General features: G+C 48.1%; 1 protein-coding gene across 3 annotated transcripts in view; it reads right to left on the bottom strand.

The window, feature by feature from the left end:
- Positions 1-23,584, bottom strand: part of LOC144179539 (uncharacterized) — an 80,775-nt gene that overhangs the window by 16,529 nt on the left and 40,662 nt on the right. For 2 of the 3 annotated variants that reach the window (XM_077707929.1, XM_077707931.1), the window contains 6 exons: positions 17,418-17,640; positions 14,906-14,986; positions 11,256-11,352; positions 9,180-9,286; positions 6,217-6,334; positions 234-300 (listed from right to left, as the gene is read on the bottom strand). In XM_077707929.1, coding sequence (XP_077564055.1) covers positions 234-300; positions 6,217-6,334; positions 9,180-9,286; positions 11,256-11,352; positions 14,906-14,986; positions 17,418-17,640 — 693 coding nt within the window. The remainder of the gene's footprint in view (positions 1-233; positions 301-6,216; positions 6,335-9,179; positions 9,287-11,255; positions 11,353-14,905; positions 14,987-17,417; positions 17,641-23,584) is intronic. The other variant, XM_077707930.1, reaches the window with a different exon arrangement.

Below are 23,584 nucleotides of genomic sequence, written 5' to 3'. Positions count from 1 at the left end.
ACGTTATTCTAACAATTACAGTTGGAGCTTTCGCGAGACCTGCATGTTTGTGAAAATACGCGTCACACGGTCCTAGCTGTAGGGTACTCTGTAAAGAATGCTACGCATTAATAGGTTTTTCAGATCACGTCCTGCGGCAAAGTTTTAGTTGGCCTGCTTCCATCAACAAAGAGGTGATTAAGAGACACGGCAAGAGGTGCTGCCCACCCAGGGGACAGTTGCCCTCCACTCACTGCCAGCTGAAGTGGAGGTCTTGTTGGCAGCCAACCTCCTCCTCCTCAGCCATGCTCGGAACCTCCTCTGCACAACACAAAAAGGCATGGGGAGAAAAAGGTTGGAGCTCGTCACAACCTACTTTGTGCACAGGCACTGCTAACTGCGACGCGGTCTTCTTTCTGCACAGCATTTAACGACAGTGCAGTTACAGTATCCAATTGTCACTGTACAGCACTAGGCCCTTCGCGAAGAAACTCTACTGTTCAGATTAAGGTTTACGGCTCCAGAGATACAGCTGGGCTATAGCGGATGACTGTGGGTTAATTTTTTCTCACCTAGGGCTCTTTTGGGTGCAGCAAAAATCTTGCCCACACAGGAGAGCGTTTGTGTTGTGCCTACATAAGGAATAGAGCCTCCGTGCACTTTAACCCTCGGGTGACACAGTCACCACACCACCCAGGTGGCTCTCCAAGAGAAACAGAAAATCATCCACATTCTGAGTGGCTCAAGCGGGGCTTGATCGCACAAAAGTTTCCAATGTAAGAGTCCAAAACCATTCCACTGCTTCATATGACATTGTGCTTAATTTAACAGCGTTCGGGCCAAAGACAAAGAAAAAAGGACACAGGACGCGCGCTGACTAGCAACTGAATTCTACTAGATGAAAAAACAACACATCTGCAGGTGTGAAAAACACGACAAATCCACACAGAGAGCAGTTTCTCACAAGCATCGGAAAAAAAAAAGAAAACAAGTAACACGAGTGCAGAGCTCATCAAGTGGCGCTGGAAGGCAAATTCGCGTCCTTGCCTGGCAACCTGAATGAGACCTGGCTAACGTGACAACAGTTGACCGGTAAAAAGCGCAAAGGCTCATGGGTACATTGTCTGCTCCCGCGGAGCCTAGCCACTTCCGGTTCGAGAGTTCTCCTGGCCTCCCATAGGCCGGCGGCTTTCATGCGCACGTGTGCTCGTTGTTTATCTGTTTCCACCAAAGAAAAAAACGCTCATGCATCGCACATTCAATGAATAGCAACAATGAATCCTACTAGGGACTCCTCTGAAAGGTAAGCACCCTGTGACAAATAAACAACACGCACACACGCACGCGAAAGCCGCCGGCGTGCAGGAGGCCAGGCGAGATCTCGAACCGGAAGTTGTGGGAGCAGACGATGTACCCGTGAGCCCATGCGCTTTTTAGCGGTCACCTGAACACTTGCGCCATCTCGTGGGTAGCCTGCTCCCTGTGTGGGACTGCATGCATGTCACTGAAGCACAGGACGCACCTGCATGCACCACAACGTGCGGAAAGATGCCCATGTGTGTCGTTTTGGAGGCTGTTGCGTTCCAACCTGGGCCACGTGCACAGACCCACAAGACAGAGGTATGCTACAAACAGCCGCCAGTTCCCATGCAAATGCAGTTTTCTTTTTGTTTATTTATTTATTTCATGTACCCTCATAGCCCAAAAGGGCATTGGAGAGGGGAGTGGTACAGCGTACATTTTTAGCAGAGAACAATGTTTAACAAGTTTCTTTACAGACGAATTAAATGCAAAAAAGATGGCGGTATTATCCAATACCATACAAGGACAGGAAAAAAGGGAACAACTTTTGATTACAAGCAACGTAACAATCAGGCACTTCAACCATACAAAAAACTAAAAAGATGTACACGATGACAACAGTGCAAAGCAGGCAACTAATGAGCAGCCTGTACTCCAAAGTGCGCGCGCAGCCGCTTTTTGAACTTTTCTAAATTGTTAGTATCAACGACTGCTGCTGGAAGGTGGTTCCACTCTGATGACTTCTTTGGAATGAAAGATGATAGAAGCACTACGAAAAAAAGGCGTGCCCACTTCGTGGCGATGATCCATGCGCAATGAAACGTAGGTTGCCGGGGTGAACAATGCATTTCTTAGATATGAATTCATGCGATATATTTTGAAAAACAAGCTTAAGCGTGAAATTTTTCTCCGTAGCTCTAGGGGTATCAATGATAAAGTCTGCTTAATAAATGTGTGCGATCGTACCTAGGGAGAATAACTCGAGCTCCGCGATTCTAAACAGCCTCAATAGCATTTTGTCAGTGCTTTAGTTCGGGGGTCCCGTATCAGAACGGCATATTGAAGTTTACTGCGAATACAGAAGGTGGCGTCATATAGTAAAAATTCCTTTGAATACACCCTAGCATGCGGTTAGCATTGACGCTTACGCGGCTGACGTGACTGTTCCAAGAAAGATCGGAAGCGAGTAAGACACCCAAGTATTTGTAAGATGTTAGTGTTTCTAATAGCGTGTCATTAAGGGTGTAGGAAGAGTGGTCAGTAATTTTACAATGTGAGAAGTGCATTAGTTTGCATTTGTTAGTGTTTAGTGTCATGTTCCATTTGGAGAACCAGTCCGAAATCACGTCCAGATCTTCTTGGAGTAACACGGTGTCATTAGCATTTCTAATCTCTCGGTAAATGACACAAACATTGGCAAAAAGTTTTACAGTGGAGGTTAAGTTGCTTGGAAAATCATTAATATAAATCAGAAAGAGTAAGGGACCAAGGAATGATCCTTGAGGTACTCCGGAAGTTACTGGAATTGAAGAAGAGTTATAGCCATTGGCATGCACAAATTGTGAGCGATCGGTTAAGAAAGATTTAATCCACATAAGCACATTCGGGTCAATGTTAAGTCTACTTAATTTTACAAGAAGCAAGTTGTGCGGAACTTTATCAAATGCCTTACAAAAATACAAGTACACACAGTCTACTTCAGAACCACGAGAAAGAACAGAATGAACATCATCAGTTAGCATTAGTAGTTGTGTTTCACAGGAATATAATTTTCTAAACCCGTGTTGCGAGGGGGAAAAGAAAGATGAAGACTCAAGAAAATTGACTAGCTGAGAATATATGACATGTTCCATGATTTTACAGCAAACGCTAGTTAATGATATTGGGCGATAATTGGATGGTGAGTGCTGGTCTCCGCCCTCATGAAGTGGAAACACCTTACCAACTTTCCAGACTTCTGGTAAAATCCCGTGCAAGAGCGATTGTTCAAAGATTTTGGATACTACGATAGAGCTATATATTGTAGTGTTCTTGAGAACCTTTGTGTTAATATTGTCAGGGCCACAAGATGACGATAGTTTAAGCTGTTCAATGATGGCGACAATACTTGTGTAGTCAATCATTACCGCATCCATTGGAAAATTTAAGAAACAGTTATAATCAGGATATGGTGAGCCCGAAACATCATAAAACATAGTGCCAGCCAAAGGTTTGGTTTAAAACATTAGCACAGTCACACTTAAGGATTGGATTTGAATAAGGATCGAAAAGGGATATTTCAGATTGTTCCTGTTCATTAACCCTTTGAGGGTCGAATTTTTTCATCAAATGTGACCCCCCAGGGTCAATTTTTTTATTGCTGATTTAAATTCTTCGGATGAACCTATTTTGAGAAAAAATTATCGTAATTTTTTTAGGGTGACCATGAAGTGACAAAAAAATTGTTTGTGTTGTTACATACATGTGGTTTATTCATGAGTGACACAAGAAAAATTCTAATAAAAATAAGAGAGTAACAAGCCGGCACCTTTTGAGTGAATCTAAATCAGATAGACATCAGTTTCGTGGGCGCAAAAAGCAGTAAGCGGCCGGAGGACGATACCGAAACCAGCCGCCGCGCATGCGTGCGGCCAGATGCGCGAGTGATAGACGGTGCACTGCTCCTAAAAAATGGTCCCACAACACTCCCGTCCTGGCCACCCCAACTTGGCGACTAGGTAGACAGGCCCCGTGGTGCGGTGCCCTCTGTCCGTGCCCAAGAGAAGATCTGGTCACGCCGCTTGACGCAGTGTTAAAACCTAAATATTCGTACACCGTGGTGTTACGCTGTGCACATTTTGCATTCAATACAAGAAGGTGTTTGGTTGCACTGCTTTGGATCATCATCATCATCACCATAATCATCATCATCACCAGCCTATCTATGCCTACTGCAGGGCAAAGGCCTCTCCCATTAATCTACAATTATTCCGGTCCTGTGCTACCTGCGACCAATTTATCCCCGCAAACTTATTGATCTCACCTTCCCACCCAACTTTCTGCCGCCCCCTGCCATGCTTGCTTTCTCTAGGGATCCACTCTGTTACCCTTAATGACCAACGGTTATCTGGCCTTCGCATTACATGCCCTGCCCACGTCCATTTCTTCTTAATTTCCGCTAATATGTCCTTAACACGCGTTTGTTCCCTGACCCACTCCACTCTCTTCTTGTCCCTTAATGTTACACCTATCATATTCCGTTCCATTGCTCGCTGAGTCGTCCTCAATTTAAAGGGGCACTGACACAAAAAATTTCGCATCTTGTTTTTTTTGTGGTTGCAATAAGTAGCTAGTGACCTACTTGTCACGTGTGGAAACCTCATTTGCTTCTGCGTGCGACGGTTGTTTAATTAGAGGCATTTTCGATGCGGCCAGTCGCAGTTTCGGTTTCAGCGGGTGCCGCGAAACGATGGATTTTGTGTGAACAAAGCTGACCACGTGACCGTCGAAGGGATATCACAGAGCAGAGCTGCCGTAGCACTATCGAATCCGCGTCGCCGGCAGTTTCTGCAAATTCCCCCACGTACTGATCTCGTGAGCCGCTTAATTAAAAAGCGGCCGTGGACGTAACACAGGCGCTGCAAGTGCACATTGCTGCCGCAGCTACAGAACGACGCGTGACGCTCGAGACAGTGGGTGATAAGACGCGCGCTGGGAGCAGCCGGCCGGTCTGACTACAGGTCCGCCTACAGATGTGTTTGGCTTAGCACTGCGGCGGATATTCGATTGCCGCTCTCTTAAGCGGTGCAGATGACAATTTTTAATGCAACCCGCCATCGCATCATTACCTCCTTTCTCATATAAGCTGCCATGTACGGGACTTAGGTCCAATTTCGTGCTGCGGTAACAAGCTATTGCTCAAGCTACCTGCGCCGGCCTGCATCACTTCACGGCCGTGGCCGCCGCCTGCACAGCGACCGAGGGCTCGCTCAGTGCGCTTTTCGTGTCCCCAGCGCGTTTTCGCGTCCAATGTAATAAAAGTAACAAAAATAAAGTGCCTGGACTCACTGTAGAACTTAGGTTGCGGCCAGCTGCCCGATGAGGCGACGCAATCACGGCGCCTCCGCCGCCAACAATCGGGTCGTTCGTTCTCGAGGGCAGAAGCTCCGACCTCCGATTGGAGCGGCGAGCCGGCGGAAAACGCCGGCAGTGCGGAAGTGGCCAACACAAACTCGTGACGTGTTTGAATGTTGTTTATTTATAAAATATCCAGGGGATGTCGATTGCGCGAGGTCGTCTGCTGGCTGCTCGGTTGCGTTTCGCACACTTTAAAATCAATTTTAAATATGTTCTAGGCTGTATTTGCCACTGATATTTTGCAGATGATGGATGTTTGTTCACACCAATTTATCTCCGAAGTTATCTCACCTTCAAAATTTTGTGTCAGTACCCTTTTAAGTTGAACCCTGTTAGTGAGCCTCCAAGTTTCTGCCTCGAAGGTGAGTACCTACCTACGGTGAGCTCTGGGTGAACTCTGGGTAGTTGTGCAAAATTTTGGGTGGTCATGCAGCCAGATAGTGCAAACAGATCAAACAGATGCTTCGCATTTGGTTCAACAGACAGCACGGTAAGCGTTAGCGTATAACAACGCAAAATCAACAAGATGCGGTTCTGACCCCTCCTTGCAGTGACAACGCAGCCAGTTGCAACAACTTAGTCTAGTGTGCAACAGTCTCTCTACTGTCACACAAAAGATTCTCTAATCAACTACTATCTGTCCTGCTGCTCCTCCCCCCCCCCCCCCCCCCCCCCCCCCCCCCCAAGATGGTGTGTTGACAACACTGGCTGTGGTTCTCGTTAGCGCCCTGCCTTTAACAACCTCTTTGTGCAGCGTACCCCTTTTCCGCAAGTGCACCGTTGCAAAGAAGCACCGAGGGAAATCGGGAACTGTTGTACCTGGATGGCCAGGGCAGCTGCTTGGCGCACGTCCTCCGCACACAGGGCCCCCGCAGCACGCAGCCACGCGCTCAGCTCCCCACTGCCGCTGCTGCACGCCTCGTCCAAAGCAGTCGCCCTGCAGCACACACGAGGCTCTCTTTCCTGGAGGCGGCCAAACAACCCCGCAAAGACACACCAACCCATCCCTCCAGGCGAAACTGAGAAATACGTCCCCTACTCCGATCGCTCCACTTGAGCCGAGTACATTAGTCAATGTTTAGCCAATTTTTGTTACAGTGCCTTTTCTCCGATTTATACATCTTGTCTTGCTCCCCTATCACTTTATTACTTTTTTATGTTTTGTTTTATCACCCCTTCGTCGCAGCCCATTCGTCGCATGGCATTTCGTCATAGGCCGGTTCGTAATAGGCCGTTTCGTCACATAGCATCATTTGTCATAGGCCGGTTCGACACATGGGAAAGTTCGTCATAGGTGCACAAAACGAATGTCCACGTGTTTTTTTTTACGTGGGTCTCAGCGAAGTAGGTAGGATAGTTTGACTCAAAAGAGAGGTGAGGCACGGTTTCTTTTTTTTCTCTTTCCAGCCTTACATCTGAGAAAGTTCAGCAAAGAATGCAAGCCAGAGTGGACAAGTAGGGTGACCTGGGTTGATCAAGAATATAGATACGAGTTCAACAACCCTAGGCAGAAAAGTGAGGCAGGGACGTAGCCTAATGAAATTCTTGGAAAACGGGCCACAAAGAAGAACCCGCGCCCGCCTTTTCAGTGTTTCGGCCGGCTTGGGCACCCTCCATGGCAACAAGCCCACTCGTCAAAGCCAACGCTTCATGGGAAAACTGGTCAAAAAGACATCTGGCTCCAAGTGGCCCCGTGACAGGGAAAGTGGCAGCACCGACCTTCTTGTTCTTGAAAATTTCGTCTGGAAGTTTCACTTTGGGCGGATGTCGAGAAGGGAGGGGGGAGTTGTTAGTGCCTTTAACCCTGATAATTTGTACCAGGTTGACCCTTTCGCAGTTCCTCGGTTCGCCTTTTTGCTTTTTTGGAGGGGATGGTTGAAATTATATTTTTGGTCTAATATGGTCTCTCTTTTTTATCTTACTCCTCCTCACAAAAGAAGAGATGTGTTACATGAGTATCGAAAGATATAGCACAAAAGTAAACTCCACATTGCTAAAAAGGATTGTGAGAACGTGTGTAAATTGGTTATAATTACACTTTCTCACTCAGCAAACATTACCCAACATGTACAAATGATAGTGAGTGATGCCTTATCACCGCTTACGTCTTGTACAAACGATACTGAGTGATGCCTCATCTAAAGTCTAAAAACACACAGCAAATTTTGTTTCACCGTTCCTGTGACGAATTTTCCTAAGTGACAAAATGTGAAATGTCCTATGACAAATGATCCTATGTGACCAAGCAGCCTATAACGAACCGGTGGCCCTCCCCCAAGTGTCCATGCCCTCCCCATCGCACCGGGAAGAATGCAATGCAGGCTGTGCAAAGCGATGCCGGCCACTTTTGGGGGCTGCATGCCTCAGGCCACAGTAAAAAATGTTCCCCCTCACCAAAGACGCTGCGCGCAACACACTTAATTATTGGGGCCAACCAATTGCGTGCAGTAGCTGGAGATGATGCTGCTGCCACCAGCCACCCACCCTTTAATGTTCACACTGCCTTGCGTCCACAACAAAAAGATCACACGCTTTGAACAGGGGCTAATAGGATGACTCATGCATGCTTCCACGTGCAAGAAAAGAAGACGAACGTGGGAGAGGATTGTTGACGGGACAGATGCCAGACATTAACTGAACATTATAAACCAGATCATTGAACAATAAATTTGTTGGAACCCAACAACACATGCTTCTGCACACATCCCAGTAGTAAATTGCGCATAACAATGTGGTATGCAGAAGCGTGTGTTTTTGGGTTCCAACAAATTTACCGTTCATTGCTCACAAAACTTCGTTGGTTGGGAGAGCACCTGTGCTGTCCCCATTCTCCTCCTGTGTTAGTCTTTTCTCTCTTTGTGACAGGCATAAGTCCCCCCACCCAGGCGAGAAAAAACAATTGGAGGATTGTGTTTTCGGCAGGTCCATTTGGGCCTCCAATTGTTTTTTTCGCCTGAGCAGCACCAATTTTCCTAACTTTACACTGTCAACATTTCTTCCTGGGCACGCGATTTTTTGTTTGGCAAAGTGTTCTGCCAGCTCTATTCTGTGCATTCTTTTTTTAGACAAGGCTGCTTTGGTATCCTCTAGGTCAATTTAGAGCATGGCATGTCAACACTTTTAATTAATGTTCCGCGTTGCCCTGGAAGTGCCGGTAGGGTTGCCGCCACCTGCCCGGTTTTGGACCGGCCTGACCGTTTTTTTTAACAGCGGACTGGTTGCTGGTCCATACTTAAAACCGGCCGTCATTGGCCGGTTTCTTGGCCCTTGTGCCGTGATTATGTCCATTTCGGCATTTTACAAGTGTCAATTCAACAACTAAGACGATAAATATGCGTCGACAAGCTGCGCAACGACACGCGAGCAGAGAAAATACACGGGCGAGTGCGCTGCCTGAGTTGGAGGGGGACCTCAGGGAGGAACAAAACAAAGAAGTGTTGCCGCCGCTGTCAGCAACTGCGGTTACTTCTCTGTGAAGCACATTCAGACCAATAACAAAGCTCCCAATCACTTTCAGTGCAAACGCTATGTTGATTTCTCTCTAAGAAAACGCTACAATAATGGCACCGCATGTCAAAAACATGGCACCTTTTTTTCAACGTCAAGCATTCAATACACCACGCGCCCCCCACCCTCCCCCAAGAAGGGCCAGTTTTGTTTGTTTTTTTTTCGGGGAAAGGTGGCAACCCTAAGTGCTGGGCTTGTGTGCCAATTACCCCGGGGCGGGATATTGCGTGGCCCCCAGCCAGGGCCGAGGAGGCCGCTACCCACCACTGACTGACCTGCGCTGGCTGAGGTCAGGCACGGACAGCAGGGCCCCGTGCCTGCACAGCAGCTGGCACACGGACAGGCTGCCGCACCGAGCGGCCCAGTGCATCGCCGTCCGGCCCTGCAGTGACACCGGCCGCACTGAGGCCCTCCAGCGGTGCTCAAGTCAAGTTCAAGTCCCTGGGAACCACAAACGGCTCGGTCTGTGCACCTCTCTCCCCAGTGCCACCCTTATATCCGTTATAAATGGGGAATGAAATTCATCCACACTGCAATCTAACCCAGGCTCTCCTTGTGGGCAGGGCTACTACGCACACCTCACTACGGCATGAACGAGTGGTAATCACAGTGCCTCGAAATGATTTGATTGATTGATTGTAGGGTTTAACGCGCCGACGCAACGCAGGCGATGAGGCGCGCCGTAGTGGAGGGCTCCGGTTTAATTTTGACCACCTGGGGATCTTTAACGTGCGCCGAAATCTCGTACACACGGTCGTTTTTGCTTTTCGCCTCCATCAGAAAAGCGGCCGCCGCGGTCGGGAATCGAACCCGTGACCTCGTGCTCAGCAGCGCAACGCCCTAGCCACTGAGCCACCGCGGCGGGTAGTGCCTCGAAATGGCCGGACTCTTTTTTAACACGAAAGTGTTTTATTCCGGGATTCACTAAGATTTCACTGACGTCATATCCGTCATGGAAGTGACGCCAGTACAACGAAGCAAGCGGCCTATAAAGGGTGCACCCCTGAACACGGGGTCTTCTTGCGGGGAAGCAACCTCTAGTAATAAAGAGTACGTCATATTTAGGGTTGTTCGTTTTCTGGTTTTATATTTTAACACGAAAGTGCCGGGATACCGGAAAGTGCCGGGATACACCAAGATTTCACTGACGTCATATCCGTCACGGAAATGACGCCAGTACACCTTTACACCTTTGCTGAAGCGACCCGCCAGCAGGACGTCGCTCGCCAAGCACACCCACCAGAGCAGCCGACCTGCAAATCATATTCAGCTGCAGATTTCGCTGCACATTTCACTTTCGTGTTTTACAGATTCCTACGACAGAGGAATCAACCATATGTAGTTTTTTTGCCTTCCTTTTCAGAGCCTGATTTGAGCCCCGATGAACTCCTCGTTCAACCAAACTGAACTGAATCTTGTCCCCAGTTGTCAAAGGATGGCATCTGAAGGCAGCCACCTTGCATGCACAGTGCAAGCCACTGCTTTCGCAAGCTTTGCTTAGAAAGGCACACATTTCAGATTGGCAGGAGGGGCACAGGCCTGCGACACCAGCCTTCTCCCCTCTCTTACCAGAGGCAGGGATGGGCCCTGTGGCTTCATGCAGCAGCTCGCAAAGCACGCGGCGAAGCTGCATGGGCACACAGACCAACCTGCCACAAAACATACAGGGGTGGCTGTGGAATCGCTGGCTGGAAATGGGGCAGTAAACTGCAACAAGGCCCAGCCAGAGTGCAGCAGGCAATACGTGTGCCAGCCCCTGAGACGGCACCACTGAGCGCCAATATTACTCGTTTGACATCTACAGTCACGAAGCCAGGGCGAGCCCTGTCGCCGTCCAGGATAGAGCCAGTGCTGAAACTGCAATGCACAAAAAGGAGAGGAGGCACCATACATGGCACGGCGTGCACCTCGCAACTAGCTGTCAGCTGCAAGATGGGCATCGTATTGTGCAACTTTCTGTGGTCTTTGTATCTTTTGCGCAGCCGACGGTTAATGCAAATCACCAACTCGCCCAAACCTACACCTCGTGCTGTGCTCAACTGCGCCGTGTGAAGCTACATAGGCTATGATGGCCGAAGCAGTTTCTATGTACTTCTCTATTACACAGCTTTCGTATTTCCAGCCTTACCTTGCCTCAACCGAGAGGCGTTTGCAGGAAACTACCGCGGCTTTCGGAAGCCATTTGTCCCAAGCATTTTTGCACAGTAGGAAGTTTTCAGAGGTATCTACTTCAAGTCCAACTCGCTGTTGTATCGACGAGCGTGCTGTGCACTGTAGTGCGCCACCATGCAAGCGTGGCCCATCAAAGAGGCGGCCTGGAACAGTTTTGTGCCGAGTGCTGCGAGACCTACCTGTGTGTCGGTCAGGTTGGGATCCGCCCGCACTTCCAGCAGCACCATCACGCATGCCGACGACCCGCGGCTGCTGGCGTAGTGCAGTGCTGTGCGACTGCAGGGGAGAGTTACACTGTTCCCCTCTCGGTGCACACTGGTGCTGCACCATGTAACCCCACACTGCACACGTTGCTACCTCCAAGGGCAGAGTACTGGAGATGCAAAGCAACCACCGTTTCTGACACAGACGCATTTCCAATGGGGCCAGCCACACATCAAAAGTGTTTTTCCCGCTTACCGAGGAGGCCTCTGGCAACTGCTTCATCAAATGTTATAAGGTAGAAATCGCTCGTAAAAAAGACTTCTCAGTCATCACACTTCTGAGCTCACTGTTAATTCATGTGTGCTGGGTGAACATTAGGACCATGTGCCAACAGGCAGTAGGGTTGCAGCGACATCATCATCTTCATCTTCATCAGCAGCAATATTAGCCAGCTTGCGCTAAGAACACGCTCGGCACCCATCTGAACGACACCCTGATCCTCGTCCTTGCCATGGCACCTCGACCACACTGCCTCCCTGGCCGCCTACAAGAGTGCCTGAGAAGAGAGGGGTATCCCAGGTGGCCTGCAAAGAAACATGGGGCTGAGCAAGGGAAGGGCCCACACTGCTCACTTGGTGTATTGCCACTTCCCCTTGCGGTGCTTGGGCTTCGAGATCCAGGGTGTCGACCAAGTTTTAACTTTCAAATTCCGTCAATTTTCTAGGTTTTCCCCGCGTACTTTTGCTAAATTCCCCGAGTTTTGTTTAAGGTCAAGATGGACTGACACCGTGTGGCCAAATGCTGTCACTCATCATAAAAAAAACGACATAATATAGTTTGAATGGTAATGAGTAACTTATTTTCTTCAAAACAAAATGGAACAGTACACTTCACAGGGAATGAAATATAAAAAGAATGGTAAAGCCGTACTGCCATGTTCTCAGCTCATGCGCAATGCAGCGCCTCAGTGCTCTGCTTCAAAAAGTTTTCTGGGAGGACTGGTTGAATCCGGGTCCTGGCGTAGATGTGAAATCGACGCAAGAACTTTTGGCGGCCCACTTCCTCCGTGTTAGTGCGGACCTCTGGGAGTTCTACGGACCAGCCGTCTCCCAATGGAGAGACTGGCATGACGGCCCAGACTAGGGCTGTTTAAAGAATAAAGTTTTCTCTCTCTCTGTCTCTGGTTTGGATGGGGAGAGCTGCACCTGGGCAACAGCCTACACTTTGTTTTTTGAGCTCAGGCTCCTTCAAAGAGGCACGTTTCCTTTCCTGTCGATTCCTCAATGTATGAGCTCTTTCTTTTCTCCTGCTTCAAGCTTCAAGAGCACCATTTGAAGCACACTTTTCGCCAGCTGCACACTGGCAACTAGGGGTGCGCAAATACCGAATGGTAGCTCTCAAATCGAATATCCAGTGGAATTAGGAAAGAAGCCGAATATCGAATCGAATATCAAATATTTTTTTACGGACTTCGATTTTTCGCAGATGTTTGTACATAAACAGAAGCTACTTCGCACGTTCGGGAGTCACGACTTTCTCTTTCCGGCTCAAGGAACAAAATTTTAAACTCTCATTCCCAGCCGTCCAGTCGCTGAGCTGCTATGACGCGACGCCTCAGGAGTCTCGAGCGGGCACGATACGCATTTGAAGAATGACTACTAGAATTGATGTCCACTGTAATAGCCGGTATGAACCAGATCTAAACTGCTAAGCGAGCACTTTGCCGGCATTGAGAGTAAGCATGCGAAAACACGGCACAAGCCCATCATCGACCACGATAAGGCCCTTCTTCAAAAGTACATGGCGATTGTGAGGTGTGGACGATACGTTGCGGGAAAAAGGCTCGCATTACAATCGCCGTGCACGAGCCTGTGCTACTCTATGTAAAGGCGGCTTGCTACGGTACCACGATTAGAGAACACCGTGAGGCAGTGGAGGGGTGGCTTGTAAGGAGTAGTAGCAAAAGAAGGAGTAGTAAGACTATTGTGTCCTGGCGTAAACAAAAAAAAAAATACAATAAGCATACGTCAACTGCATTTAAAAAGCGAGTAGTTTTTAAATTAATGGAGACACTTTCGAAAGCGCCACAAAAGCGGCAGCAGTTGCTTTGCCGGAAGCTTCACTTGCCTAACGTGTAAACATCTGCTTGCGGAATTCAAAATGGCAGCCAGAGTCGACAGCATAGAGGAAAAATTTTATCTACGCAATCACAAGTTCCTCCATGCTGCGTGAGAAAATTCACGGCCTACAAGGCGCGCTCGTCGAAAGCGCCATTTGGATGAAGCTTGCCAAGTACGTGGAAAATGAGCAGATGGTGCAGCGTCAGTGCGGTAGTATGCGCTGACGTCCCTCGCTGTCGCAGAGCCAAGCGCATTCGGAGAATCTACTTGACTATTCGGAAAATCAAACAGTAGCTATTTCATTCACGAATCAAATTATTCTCGGGGGTACCATTCTACTCGTATTGGGATATTCATGTATTCACACACCCCTACTGACAACTCCTCCAGCCGACGACACAGCGTCAAAGACAATTCACTGGGGGACCAGAGATTGTTGTTCCTTCCGAGTTTCGACAAGCCAGTCTGTTACGGCCAATTCTCTTTGGAAGAAGCACAAATTCTCTGAGTTTTCCCCGAGTTATTCCGGAACTCCCGTTTTTTTCCCCGTTGATAGACACCCTGGGATCGGCCCCTCCCTTGCATCAGTGCCAGACCGCACGCCAGTCATTTTCACGACTGGCACTACTTCCAAAAGACGCGAGACTCGCGCTGTCCCCACATCGAAAGTCCTGCCAAATTTTTCACAGGCAACGCTATGAAAGCAAGCTGCGACATCTTAGTTACGCCAGCCATCTTAATCGGCTCTTAATCTATTTAGTAAGGGGACATGCTCATCGAAACAACTTTTTTTTTTTAATAATGAAGTTAGGAGGCTGATATTTTCACAGCTTGTAAAGATTGAGCTCCTCTGGTCATGTATGCAATCATGTGAAATGGGCATTCGTAATGGCTCCTTGCCACTGGTGCCACCAAAGTTTAATGAGCTATAAAATTAGTTCCAAGCGGCGCATCGAAAAACAGATTCTTTTATTGCACTCCCCAGGGTTCCTAGTATTGGGAAATATAAACATTACACTTTTATCAACAACACTGTTTTCTCTGTTGTTCCTCCAATAATGACTAATTATCTCATAATCTTGCGAACTATTTGACCAAATCAAGAAATCGTGGCATATTTGAAATCAGTGGAAAAAAATAAGCCACACTGGCAAGTATCACAGAGTTTACTTAAAAATTAATAAAAGGAGCTGTTTTAAGAGCAGTGTTCAGAGCACCCTTTACGAACAGTTTTAAGAGCACCCTTAACACGGCGCTGCAACAACTGGTCTACAAGGTGCTTTGTAGCCAAAAGACCACCCGGGGGGCATCTTTAACGTGTGCCAGAATCCCGACACGTGGGCGCCTCGGCATGTAACCAAAATTGTCCACTTTTGTGCATTTTTACACCATTTTGTACAACTGTACATTTTTTTAACCACATTTTCTCCGCATCGGGCGTGCGCGCGTGAGAACCAGAGGGCCCTCTGATGCCCACGGCCCCTGCCTCGTCCTCCGACACTCACCCCTGGTGGTCCGGTGCATCGACGGGGCAGCCGCGCTGAACCAGCAGGCGGCACACGCACGCCTGGTCCCCGACCACTGCCCTGCACACACGCGTGGCTGCTCAGGGGGGGTAGGACTGGCCGTCACCAGCCACAACCAACATCGTGGAAGCACCGCTCAATCTTTGGTTGAAACAGGCTGTTCTAATGACTCCATGCAGCCTCACCGTACTACGGGCACCTAACAGTGAAAGCCGTTCCATGCCTCACAGCCCATCTTTAAAATGGTAAGGGCTTGGCTTGGCTAACTACTGCGCGAAGAGGGGGTGCTTATTGCTCCTTCATACCTTCCCTTCTTACCTAGTAGCAAGCCACAAAAACAAAAAGTAGAGCTGGGCAAGTGTCCAGTACCTGGCTGCACGCTGCATCACAAATTTTGGAATGCAAATAGCTTAGCCCGAAATTTATACAACTGCCTGCACACGTGGTACCATTGAAAGAAAAAACGTGGTTGAAAAAAATGCTACATAACAAGTTAGGGTGAGGTGGCAAGGAAGTGGAGCAAAGATTTGGCAGACATAGCTATGAAGAAACAAGTTACCAAGCATGTTTTGAATAAGGGAACATCATAACAGCTGACAGGGTTCCACTCTTGCTTGGCCTGGCTTGCAACATGGCTACTTGTGGCTACAGACGACAAAGGCAACCCAAACATTATCCTTCTTGTTATTGTGGCATGGAGTTCTTAAAGAAGCCTTTATGCATAAGTGTTTCAGCAGGTACACATTAATATTATAAAACAACTTCAAGAACTCTTCAAACGACAATACGTAATTGTTCCAGAAGCCACAGGCAAGCTTGGAACTTGTTTGCAACTCCATATCCTGTGAATGTGAAACACTTGTCAGCGACCTGTCAGCGACCACTTGTAGAAATGCATCTCTGCCTAGACACTGCACCACATTTCCCCTTGGCAAGATAATTAGGGCTAATTAGCCATTTTTAGTCAAACAACAGACAACAGTGTTGGTCATAAAACTGTAATGTTTATGTTTTCCAATACTATGAACCCTGGTGAGTGCAATGTAATCAAAGCAGTTTTTTGATGCATCGCTTGGAACTAATTTAACACCTCATTAACCTCCAGTGTTTGAAATGGGCACTGGTGCTACTGGTGCCACCAATGTTTAATTAGCTGTAAAATTGATTGATTGTGGGGTTTAACGCGCCGACGCAACGCAGGCGATGAGGCGCACCGTAGTGGAGGGCTCCGGATTAATTTTGACCACCTGGGGGTCTTTATCGTGCGCCGAAATCTCGTACACACGGGCGTTTTTGCTTTTCGCCTCCATCAGAAAAGCGGAATTAGCTGTAAAATTAGTTTCAAGCGACGCATCAAAAAACTGCTTTGATTACATTGCACTCACCAGGGTACATAGTATTGGAAAACGAAGATTACAGTTTTACGACCAACACTGTGTTGTCTATTGTTTGACTAAAAATGGCTAATCAGCCCAAATTATCTTGGGAACTAATTGAACGACTGAAAAAATAACAGCATATTTCAAATCAGTGGGGACAAAAACAGCAAGACTGACAAGTTTCGCACAGTTTACTTGAAAATTAACGGAAGCTGTTTTAAGAGCAGTGTGCCAGCCCCTTGAGGCTTTCACCTTAATTAAAACATGACTAGGCCCCCCCCACAGGTGACACCCACAAGCTGCTGCAATGCACGGCAATCACGTGGGTTCGCAAAGTGCCATGACGGCATCTCAAATATTTCATTGCCCCACCACATTTATAACAGCCCCTGGGTTCGTTGCGGTACAATTTGTGCTGGCGAAAAGAACTCGCCGATCGCTCGACGTCAACTCGCAGGCTGGAGAGAGGGCCACATCACAGGCGAAGTTATGTGAATCTCTGAAGTAGCTACAGATTCAGATCCCAAGATTTCTTGCTCCGATACTACATTTGGGCTAAAAGGCATTCTGCAGAGAAGACCCAATCCAATGTACACTGCTCTGTTTCTTACACTGAAGGGACCATGACGACAACGCACAACTTAACCTGAAAGAACTCACGCAGCGCCATTTCAGCCACAAAAGGCTTTTTTTTTAACCGAGAAGCGCAAGAAATATTGAAAAGCCTTCCCATCTCACACCACAGGAGTTGGGCAACGGAAGCCAGCAGTCAGAGCTCAGACGTAACCGTGTCAGCCGCACATTACCGTCCAAGTGACACGATCAAACAGGCCCCTTCACAATCATCGTCCAGCCACGTCTCTTGGTGGTGGCTTAGGTCGGCAGTCGGCCAACCACACAAACAAGATTCTGCGATGTCCCAGAGAAACTGGCGGGCAGGGGCTCGGGTCTGTTTTGCTTCACATCTCAGTTATTTCTTTGAACGGTGCCATGAAACCGGCACCGTTGTTATCAGGACCAAACTTTCACTTAGTCTGTGTGGCCCCTTCAATCAGACGACGACCACCATGGCCAGGAAGCATAGCTTGGCAGTGACGGCACCAGAGACGCACCAGTGCAGGGCAGTGCGTCCCCCGGAGTCGGTACAGTGCAGGCTGGGGGTGCCAGCGGCGTCCAGCAGGGCCAGCAGGCAGGGGGTGTGGCCACCGCAGGCAGCCACCATGAGCGCCGTCTGCCGGGTGGCCCCGCTCTGCCGCTCGGCCTCCCTCACCCCTCGCAGGTCCAGCAGTAGCTGCAGAACGGCCAGGTGGCCCTGGCTGGCGGCCGCCCGCACCACTGCGCCACGATTGATTGATTGATATTATGACAGGCAAATACTTCTGTATTTAATTTTCCATGACAAAACAGGCATAAATAAAAATACGTACATGGAACCAGTGGTTGCCCGTTCTACACGCTCACAACACTCTGAAAAACTAAAAGACTTCTCTTGCAGAACGGATGCCTTTAAAAATTCTTTTTTTCCGAGAACCTTTCGTGAGTGGAATAGGCTAAGAGCAGACATTGTGGAATGTGCGTCCCTTGAACCTTTTCTATCAGCGTTAAAAAATAACTCTTGATTTACACCCCCTCGTTCGTTCTTTTCTTGGACTATCATGTCGTGCGCGCACGGCGCCGCAACGCCTACTACTTGTCCTGCGCCGGTTTCTAAAATGCTATTTCAAAAAGCGAATTATGTGGTCAGTGTGTTATCTTGTCGTTGAAGACGACGCATTTATTCTTGCTTATCTCTTGTGTTGGCAGTCGTGTTGTGAAATTTTGCTTCTCCCCGGCTTGATTTTGTATGAGGTGCTGTATGGTTCGTGGCAGTACCCCCGTGAACTGCTTTCATATACATGTTCATCTATCTTGTGTCATCCGTATACTGTATCGCTCACTCCTGCCAAGGACCTTGCTTCAAAGGTCGGCAGTATTACAGAAATAATAATAATAATAATAATAATAATAATTGGTTCATTGATCGGTTTATCATGGGGTCAGAAGCACAAGGGTACACCTGGGCTAGTCTCCGGATTAACTTTGACAACCTTGGTATCTCTAAGTCATGATGGTCAAGACACACGCAACATTGGACGGACGGACGGACAGACAGACTTACCGTATTTACCCGATTCTAACGCACACTTTTTTTTCCGGAAAAATAGGCCGAAAAATCGCATGCGCGTTAGGATAGGATACGAAACCGAAACTGCCCAAACTGGAAACTTCGTCCCACCCATCGCCATCACCATCTCAAAATGGCGCCAAAGCTCTTAGCAACGATTTTTCGGACCCAGGAAGCATAGGCGCCTAGGCTTTTCTATCGGTGTTCACACAAATCGTCAAATTGTTCCACTTGCGCGCTTGATAACAGCAATGGCAGCAGCGGCTCTCACACGTTCGAAACGACCGGTCGGATGAAGCGTGCGCCTCTGGAGAAGCTCGCAGGATAGGCGTGCGAGGCGTGGGCCATGATCCCATCGACCATGGTTGAACGTCCGTTATGAAGTGTGGCATCGCGAACGCGCTTGACGGCACCGAGGACGAGATGTTGTGGGCAGCAGAGAGCAACGAGGAGTGAGATGAGTGAGATTACTTCGGGAAATAAATCGCCCGTTTCTCTCACATTCGTTTTTTCTTGCTCACAAAGTTTCGTGCGTGTTACAATCGGAGGTGCAAGTTTTTTCGGTTTTTTTGCCTGGAAAATCAGGTGCGCGTTAGAATCGGGGGCGCGTTAGAATCGGGTAAGTACGGTACGTAAAAATTGGGTGGGTCAGCAGGCAGGCAGGCAGGCAGGCGGGTAGGTAGGTAGGTAAGTGGGTAAGTGGGTGAGTTGTTGAGGGCTGTTGAGGCTGGAGAAGCTCAAGGGGTCTTGCACTGAAGACTCCTCCCCAGTGCCTTTTGTAATAAACGCATTTACCCGGTGTCTTCCCGTCACGTGCCCATCACGAGTACCTTACAACTCGCACAATTTCATACTCTACTGCAGTTGGTCGTTAACAGGGGCTGAAAACTCGAAGCACGGGTGTTTTCACTTTTTGCCTCCATCTGAAAAGCAGACGCAGTGGCCAGGATCAAACCTGTACCCTTAGGCTTAGCAGCACACCGCCCTAGCCACTGAGCCACTATGGCGGGTGATGTACAAGTTGGGAACACCAACGGCTCACGTAGTATATCATTCCACTGAAGCAACAGACCTGCAGCGTCAACGTGTGCACGTATTTTGAAAAGGGATTGCGCCTAACGCTCGAAATCGTCTGCTTTTTCTCGCTCAGTTTACCGTCATCACTGCTGTAATTTATAAGCAGATTAAGGGTTAAAAATGGCAGAAACGACTCGTGTCGTGTTCGGAATACTCACGGTGCCACGCTTTCCATCGCGTGCAGGGCAAGGTGCAGGGGCTACTTCCCCTGTCGATCTCGAGCTGCGCCGTAGTGTACTATAGGTTGTACTCACTGGCGTGGCACGCATGCGGGCAACCACGTGTGTGCACTCACGGCCTCTGAGATTCCCCCGCGCGCGTTTTGCTCCGGCCGTCTCAATCGGCCGGAGAGAGCATAAGTTGAAAAGGGGGCGTGGCCACATCTTCCGCTGCACCGCGGCGCTCGCCAGCTATGCATCAACTATTCCGCGGCAGCTTGGCGCAAGCGAGAAAACGCGCATTTTCGCATCTTGCAGTCAAATTGAGTCGAGCCACCAGGTTTAAAATAACAGGTACAAGACAATAACCAATAGCTTTATTATGGTTAACTTAATAGTATGAGGCGCGCAAGTGCAAAGATTAAAGAGCAATCACCCGAACGAAGCACAGTCGGTTCTGGGGCTCTATTCTGCGGTTTCGCGTCCTTATTTTACAGCAAAGCTGTAAATGGCTAGGATCCAGCAGATCGTCTTCGGTCCCAGAGTGATGTAGACAGGAATCGCTAGCTAGCGTAGCGCCACGTTGCGGAGCCCACTCAAATCCCCGGAATCGTAAAACTGCACGCCACACCCCCGGGGCATGGAAAAAATCATACAAAATTAAAAAGGTCCTAGGGCCTTCATAGAGCATGTGCCGTGATTACCATACAACCATACACGCACTTTAATAAATTTCTACCCACGATTCCTGCATGTTTTGTAGCGTCAGCTACACTGGCCGAGGTTGAGCAGTTTCGCGTGTGCCGTGAAGGGTCGTTCTGCGCAAGCGCGAGGGGCATTGGATTGAATTCGATTGGCTTGGCTTGGCTTGGCTTGATTTGGATTGGATTGGATTGTGTTGCGTCACAGCCGCGGCAGACGCACTGGTGCCGGGCGTGCCCAGGTGTGCGCCTCAAATGCGCAGTAGCTAAGTCTGACGCTGCGTCGGAGCTGCTTGATAGCCGTTTCACGTAGCTCGTGAAGAGCCGGGCTGAGCATGCGCGAGGAGCCGTGACTGGACAGGACTGGACTTTCAGTTAATAATCAAGAACAATGCTCAATCGCAAATTACAAACAAACGTGTTTTGCTTCGTGCACCCCTTGGACTACGACCCAGTCAAACCTCGCGTTGAGGCTCGGCACTGTAGCTTTGCTGGCCATCCCTCTTCACGGGGTGGAAGGGCTCTGATTTTTTTTGTTTTTAAATTTTTGGATGTGTATTTAGACGCGGTGCCCTTGAAAAACCTCCCACGTCCTCACCCAACATTATCTGAAAGAGTGACAACTTGCCTAAGCATCTGTCGTGCAAATACAGTATTAAGAATGCTTGATTGGTTTGCTTAATAGATCTTTCCTCAGCATGCAAGTCCGACGCAAGCCAACCGTGGTACATTCAGGCACCACCATTCATTGCAATGCAGTGCAATGTGGTTCTATGCAATGCGGTGTTTGGGAGGTCTTAGTAAGCGCTTTGTGAACTAATATAGCGCATATGCGCGGCAGTTAAAAAACACTAATCATGATCTGCAAAAAACTACACGATACATCATAGCATATGAAGCTGCATAATTAGTGCGTGATGTGCGACTTATTACATGTCTGTGTTTGCATTTGAGAATGCTTTTTGCTTGTATACCTGTGCGCTAAGGAAACTCAGCTAGATCAGTGCACTATAACCTAGCTGAATTTGGAACTATTAATTGTGCTAACTCCGCTATTTTCTCATTTTGTAAAATCACTTTTATTAAAGGCTGTTACAGTAGAATCTCGATGATACGATTCTGGGTGATACGAATTTCGGGATGATACGAATTTCTGAAAAGTCCCGGCAAAATTGCATTGTTTGCAATGGGAAAAATTTCGGCTGTTACGAACGGACCTGCGCGGCCCGGCGGATGATACGAACGAGCCGGCGAGGCGCCCGACTGCCGAACAAGCAAGTGACGGCTCTCTCTCCACATTTGTCACTCTTCTTTCTCCAGAAACGGCCGGGCTGTTGTTTTCTGCTCGCGAAAACGCTCCCCGCACGCCCCATGCGCGCCGCGGCCGGCGGCGGCAACATGGCGGCGGCTTCGGCCGCGAAGTGGCACGGCCGCTTGAGCAACTGCTTCTAGCCGCTTTTTAAAATGCCGCTCAAGGCAGACACGAAGTTTCTTGTGCAGTAAAGGAGCTGATAACGTTGGCGAAAACGATACTATAAAACACCATCCGCGCCGCTAGTGAAAGCGCCCATAAAATATCTGCCGGAGTGCTAAGCCTAAACTTCTCGGGCGGAGCCAGCGGGCTGTCTCGAGCGTTTCGCAAGTCGTCAGCGTCTTTTTCTGACCGTGGTAGGAGATACCGCGGACGCGAAATCGTCAATGCGGCCGTGAAAATACAGCGCGCGCAAAGCCAAGGCGTGCGAATCGCGTGCAAAAACGCACCATGCGGTACACGCTTGACTGTTGCGGCGTGTAGCGAGCTTGGACACCGGGAGTGAGGAGACGAGCGCGAAGCTAGGCGAAGCGTTACGCGCTCCAGAAAGGACTGCTTTGTGACGTGGGGGTTTAAAAAAAGCAGAAAAAATCACGGATTTGTTCACGCGAAAGTAAGAAAAGAAATAAACGAAAACTTTTTTCAGGGCTCAATTTTTTGGTCTGTGTTGGTTCATACGAATTTCGGATGATACGAATATTTTTCGCGGTCCCGCGAGATTCGTATCATCGAGATTCTACTGTATTTATTTTTGTTGTCTCTTCTGTTTTCAAGTTTCGTTTAATTAATTAGCTCGATTTACACTATATTAAAGATATTCAACATGTTATCTCAGTTTTATGCAAAGAAAGAGGTTTAGACAATTCGTTTAAATACGTGTTTCCGTAGTTAGTTTCTATTTGTGGCTCTTGTAAGATTCTGTGCGAACAATTATCTCCATTCACGCTATTATAACGATTAATTAAACGTGTTAACACTGCCAATTATACATTTTTGCGCAAATGCACAGGGCATTACACTGTGGTCAGTTTTTAAGATTTTTTTATTCGTGTGCCCGTCGTTAATTTTTGTCAGGGCTTTTTATTCTTGTCTTCGCTTTGCGCAGGAGATGTATAGAACTGATATTTTTAAATTCATAAGTTTACCTTTATAAATTCTTCGTAGTGTTTCTTGTTTTGTAATATCCCGTTTGATCAATTACCTCTATTCGCGCTATTATAACAATCAAATCTGTTTGACTCCAACAATTGTGAATTTCTGCGCAGATGCAGGGCTTCACAAGCTTTGTCTGTTCGCGCATTTTCTTTTATTCACACTTTTGTCATTATTTTTGCTGCTACTTTATTTTTGTCTTTCTTTTGTCAAGCAGCTGTATAAAATTTATATTCTTGAATTTCTTAATTTGACCTCTATATTTCTCATTTTTCTACTTTCTGTACATGTGTTTTTTTTTTCTAAATTACGTTCGACTAATTATCTTTACCTACGCTTTGTAGCGATTAATTATATCAACTCCGCCAATTTACATTTCCGTTGGAATGCAGGGCTGCACATTTGGTGCCGTACGTGGGGCAGCTGGCGGTTGTGTACGTTCGCTCTAGAATCAGCCAACAACGATAAGCTCCTCGTATTCTAAATGCGATTCTACGACTCATGGCATAGATTGTATATTACAGTTAGATGTTGGCTTCCGCTTCGCGGAAGACCACAACGGAGAGCTGGTGGGGTGCCTTTATACACCAATCGACTTGCAAGGGCGTAGGCCTGTGCCTCGAAGGGGTTGAGCTCTCGGCTGTTCCAATGAAGGACACGCCCGTTACAGGTGTTCTGCAGTACTTGTCCTGGCTAAGCCCACGATGTGTATTAG

The sequence above is a fragment of the Haemaphysalis longicornis genome, unplaced genomic scaffold (assembly GCF_048455015.1).
Source record: "Haemaphysalis longicornis isolate Haplotype H1 unplaced genomic scaffold, Haemaphysalis longicornis Haplotype H1 scaffold_4, whole genome shotgun sequence".
Taxonomy (NCBI): domain Eukaryota; kingdom Metazoa; phylum Arthropoda; class Arachnida; order Ixodida; family Ixodidae; genus Haemaphysalis; species Haemaphysalis longicornis.
The sequence above is the reverse complement of the archived record's forward strand: the minus strand, read 5'-3'. Positions and strand labels throughout refer to the sequence as shown.